The sequence below is a fragment of the Colobus angolensis genome, unplaced genomic scaffold (genome assembly GCF_000951035.1).
Source record: "Colobus angolensis palliatus isolate OR3802 unplaced genomic scaffold, Cang.pa_1.0 Scaffold47, whole genome shotgun sequence".
In the NCBI taxonomy this organism is placed as follows: Eukaryota; Metazoa; Chordata; class Mammalia; order Primates; family Cercopithecidae; genus Colobus; species Colobus angolensis.
This window is the reverse complement of record NW_012118154.1, coordinates 929836-935291: the sequence shown is the minus strand read 5'-3', so window position 1 is coordinate 935291 and position 5456 is coordinate 929836. Positions and strand designations below refer to the sequence as shown.

At 42.9% G+C, this 5456-nt stretch overlaps 1 protein-coding gene across 1 annotated transcript in view; it reads right to left on the bottom strand.

The window, feature by feature from the left end:
- Nucleotides 1-2186: 2186 nt before the first annotated feature.
- ZFP3 (ZFP3 zinc finger protein) overlaps nt 2187-5456 on the bottom strand; it is a 15284-nt gene continuing 12014 nt past the window's right edge. The window contains exon 2 of the mRNA XM_011958394.1: nt 2187-5040. Within this exon, the coding sequence (XP_011813784.1) occupies nt 3518-5032 (1515 nt within the window). The 5' untranslated portion in view covers nt 5033-5040 and the 3' untranslated portion in view covers nt 2187-3517. The remainder of the gene's footprint in view (nt 5041-5456) is intronic.

The following is a 5456-nucleotide window of genomic DNA, read 5'->3' as shown; positions in this document are numbered from 1 at the left end:
CAAACAGAAGCTAACAAGCATGTTGGGGTACTTTGGTAAGGTGAAACTTACAAGGTGGGGACAAAACTGGTAACCAAAGTCCTATTAAAAACCATAGTGAAACATAATGCAATTTGGAATAATAAGCATGACAAAGGCATTATCTCAATAAAATAGTAAAGAAATTTTATTCACCTAAGGTGTTAGTATACCATTAAAATTAGGGAAGGAAGAAAATGTACATGGGCATAGCTTCAAAAATTCTGAAGGGTATTTCTGGGTATTTAGGTAGGACTTTAAGATTGAGGCCTGTGCGGTTTTTTAATGGGTCTAAAATTAAGACAATTCATGTCCTTTCCTTGATAGTATTTGCACAAATCATCATTATCAGTCATGACTGTGGTCAGATGCTGACTCCCAAGTAAGTCGAAGAGGGAGGCAAACAGGAGAAGAGAAATCTTCCTGAGATATCTGGGTAAGACGTGGAAGAGGACAGGGAATTGAGGTTAAGGATTTGTGTATAGTGTACCTAACAAGATGCAGGTAATTTCATTCACCAGCAATCTTCTGGGGGGGGGGGGAGGCGGGGAGGGCAGGAGGCAGGCGGGTGGGGAATACATATCTATATATGGTAGATTTTTCTGGGAATGAGACGTGAGACTTCCCCCTTAAGAACATGCTCAGGTACAACAGGTCACTAAATTGCCTCCTAATGTTCCACTGAATTAGTGGTGAACCAGAGGACATTTTGCTGAGCAGTGATGGGATTGAGCCAGGGCCAGGGGAGGTGAGGGGATGGATTGTATATCTAGTAGGCAAAAAGGAGTTGAAGTGACTGAGCCTTGAGAGGGGAGGACAAAGAGAAAAACCTGCATTGGTGGTTTGGCCAATAAGGTACTTCTGAGAACAAAACATCTAATAGGATGCACAGTGTGAGCTCTTCTCCTTTGCTTACACACTATCTTCAGTGAAGTCCAGACTGCTCAGGGGTGTTTGTGTGAATAGATTGTTTAGGAGAAGCCTGAAGGGGTGCTGAATTCTCTGTCAGGGCTGACAAGAGGTAAATGTGGAAATGAAATATGCAAACGCGGGAATCAGGCATGGAAGGGATAGGTGAGATCCAAGTTTCATGTGGGAAAGGTATGGTCTGGGCACAATTCAATCTGTGCTCCACCAATGAGAACAGGAGGAAGAGGGCACACTTCACTTGTCATCAACCAAAGGGAAGAAGTAAATCAAACAGCTTCCCTTACCAAGAGTGTGACTGTTGGAGGCAGAGGTATCTGGAAGGACATGAAAACTCTGCAGTCATCTATTTGTACAATCCTTTTCTCAAGCCAAGTAGATAAACCTGGGAAGACGACTATATTGGAGTACAGAATAAACCCATTTGGTGAATGTATTTGGCTGTGATCAGTTCTGTTACCAAGGACATGATTTAAATTCATTATATTCAGATCTACATAGAAATCAGTAATAGAAAATGTGCAAAGGATTTCAGATAAGGCGGTAATGAACCTGCTTTTCGGCAGCACAGCACAGGGGTTAAGATCATCAACCAGGTTTGGAGTCTTGGCTCTCGCTCTTACTAGCTGTGTGATCATGGGTCAATTACTTAACACTGCCCCTTCCGCCCCTCCTTATCTTTTAAATTGGGGTAAGAATACCCACATCATTGATGGTTGCACCACTATATAAATTAAAAATCATTCAACTGAACAGTTAAAACAGGTGCATTTTATAGTATGTAAATTATACCTTCATAAAGCTTTTAAAAAATGAATACCCATCATAGAAATGATGTGAAAATTAAAATGTAAACTGGCACTGTGCCTGTCAGGTAGTAAACACTCAATAAATATTAGTGACTAATACTAGTGTAACAAAGATGAGGTTAAAGAACAATAAAGATATTTAAAGTTAAATTTTTTAAGAACTAAGGAATTACTGGGCTGGCTGAAACTTTAGCGATCATTTAGTTCAACTCTTCCATTTTACAGATGAGAAAATTGGAGACCAGCAGGTGAAGTGCCTTATTCAAGGTCTAGCACTAAGACCAGACCCCAGGCCTGCTGGACCCCCATTAGTGCAATTCCCACTAACACCCACTGCCTCAGAAACATGGACACATGAAAAATGGAGGCTGTTTCCTTAAAGAAGAAATAAATATAGAACACAAAAAACATGCAGCGATGGTGAAGAAAGAATTTCAAGTGTGGGCATGGTAGCTCACACCTGTGATCTCAATACTTTGGGAAGCAGAGGCAGAAAGATCACTGGAGCCCAGGCATTCAAGACCAGCCTGGGCAACACAGCAAGACCTTATCTCTGTTTTTTAAAAGTTATTCAAGAAAAAAGAATTTCAAGGCCAAGGGGGAAAACCAAGAGGCTACCACATCCTGTCTTAGCCAGGGCCTCCAGTGGGGTCCAGGTAATGAGAACTGAAGTGCTTTGGCAAGGCCAGACCCTGGATTGTCATCAAGTGAACTGGCTCACCACTGTAGCCAGGTGCCTGGAGGAGGCGAAGCCACAGTCCCCTCTGCTACTTCCCGTCACAGTATCTGTCAGCAGTGGCAGGAGATGGGGCCAAAAATGTGTGCAGCAGAATTATTAGGAGCAGTCAGTCTGAGCACCCCTGAAGCGTGGACAGCTCCTGAATAGCTGCTTCTGCCTATGCCAAGTAGTGTGACCTCAATTGTTTATCCCCGGTTGTTGCCTGATGGGCCCCTCTGGATGCTAAGGCCTTCACTTATAACCCTGCTGTAAATTGCCTGGCAGTTCCTCCATCATGGCAGCCTCTTCAGATGAATAAGGAAGCCTAACAGACTTATGAAATGATCCTGCGTCTTCATTAATGCTGCCATCTTCTAAAGTAACTCGATAGCAGGGCTGGAAGACTTTGAAGCTAATAAAAACTCACTAAATTATTCCAATGCTAAACAGTGGACAGGAGAATGAGGTGTGTCTTCTAAGTTATGACTTTCTAATATTTCGGGGGTAACATTCAGTGAGTCAACTCTGTCATTCTTAGGAGGTGGTGGAATCCTGTTCCCACAATTTTGCTGAAGAGTAATTTAGGAAAGATGGCTGGTACAGACCCTTAATGTTTGTTATGCGAGCCACTGGGGGAGAAGGGAAAGGAAGACGGACAGAGAGGAAATTAAGGCCTGAAATCGCTTTTCTGATTTAACTCAGTACATTGAAACCTCTCAATGAATAATTCATAAAAGTGCCTCATTAGTACCTGCAGTCCTAGCTACTTGGAAGGCTGAGGCAGGAGGACTGCTCGAGCCCAGCAGTTCAAGGAAGCAGTCAGTTATGACTGTGCCACTGCATCCCATCCTGGGCAACAGAGCAACACCCCAACACTTTAAAAAAAAAAAAAAAGTGCCTCATCTTCTTCAACCCACTGTTTAAGATCAGTGGGAGGACAGAGGTTCTGTCCATTCATTTGATTTGAATACTTGGGACACATATTATAAACAAATGAATACGTTGGACTTTAGCTTTTCCCCTAAAAACTTTCCTATTTTGCAGATTACTCCAGACAGTGAACACTTTGATGTCGGAGGAGGTGAGAGCTCCGACTGAAAGTCTTCTGACATTCTTGGCACTCATAAGGCTTCTCTCCAGTGTGAATTCTCTGATGTATGATAAGTTGGGAATGCTGGCTAAATGTTTTCTCACACTCACTACATTCATAAGGTTTCTCTCCAATATGAATTTTCTGGTGGAGAAGCAGCTCAGAATTATCCCAAAAGGTTCTTGCACACTCATTACACTGATGGGGTTTCTCTCCAGTATGAATTCTCTGGTGGACAATCAGATGAGAGGTCCGCCTGAAAGCCTTGCCACACTCAAAGCATTCATAGGGTTTCTCTCCAGTGTGAATTCTCTCGTGTCTAAGAAGTTCTGAGTTTCCCCTGAAGGCCTTCCCACATTCCTTACATACATAGGGCTTCTCACCAGTATGAATTCTAATATGTCTAATAATCTCTGAGTTCTGGCCAAAAGTTTTCCCACATTCATTACATTCATAGGGTTTGTCCCCTGTATGAATTCTCTGATGCCGGATAAGCTCCGAACTCTGACCAAAGCCCTTCCCACATTCATTACACAGATACGGTTTTTCTCCAGTATGAATTTTCTGGTGTCTGATAAGGCCTGAGCTATGCTTGAAGGCTTTGCCACACTCGTTGCATTCATGGTATCTTTCTTCAGTATGAATTCTCTGATGCTGAATAAGCTGTGAACTAACCCTAAAGGTCTTCCCACATTCATTACATTCATATGGTTTCTCTCCAGTATGGATTCTCTGGTGTAGAATAAGGGCTGAATTTTGACTGAAGGCTTTACCACATTCTTCACATTTATAGGGCCTCTCTCCAGTATGAATTCTATGATGGTGGATAAGATGTGAACTCTGAATGAAGGCCTTTCCACATTCATTACAAGCAAAGGGTTTTTCTCCAGCATGAATTCTCAGGTGCCGTCGAAGGCTTGAATTAGTTCCGAATGTCTTTCCACATTCTTGGCATTCAAAGGGTTTTTCTCCACTGTGAACTCTCATATGCTGGATGAGATGTGAGTTCTGATTAAAGGCTTTCCCACATTCTTTACACGCGTGAGGCTTTTCTCCCACAGAACTTCTCTGTGTTTTGTGAGATTCTAAAATCTCTATGAAGTTTTGGCCAGAGGTAGCAAATGTGCTCACTCCCTCTGTTGTAGTAGCTCCCTGATGTGTCATCATATTTGCGCTGGGACTGCAGCCTCTCTCACTCTCATTATTCTTCTGGTCTTTCTCACTTGAGGGTGATTTCTTAAAGATCATCAACCCTGATGGAAAGTCCCTCTCCTGAGGAGATATCTGCTCTAGAACCTCTTCCATGGACTCCTCTCTCGAATGTCCCTCCAACCTGTCTTCTTCACATCCTGCTCCAAACTCATGACCTTGGTAAACCACTTTTGGAAATTTTTCTAATATTGACCCATGTGGCTCAGATTCTTCAGAAATTTCTTCCTTGGGAATCACCTCCTTGTTCTCAGTCCCCATCTCACAATCTGAAATGAGAAAGGGTAAGTATGTGAAGGGACCGTATCGTAGTTAAATGAAGCTAACACTGTAGGAGAACAGAGCTTTGATGTAGTTCTCATAGCACTCAAAAACACTCTTGGTAAGGGGAAGAGGGCAGCTGAGGCAGGGGGATTGCTTGAGCCTGGGGAGGTCAAGGCTGCAGTGAGCTGAAACGCACCACTGCACTTCAGCCTGAGTGACAAAGCAAGACCCTGTCTCAGAACAACAAAACAGTCTTGCTATCTGGTGACATGACAGCATGCTGCCAGAAAGAAGGTAAAGATTTAGGATTATGGTGGACATGCTAAACAGTGGATGCTGACTAACAGGAGTGAGAAGAGATCTCAAGAGAGAAGTAGGAAATGGATGGTAAGGAGATGCTGATTTTAAAAAAGTTCCATAA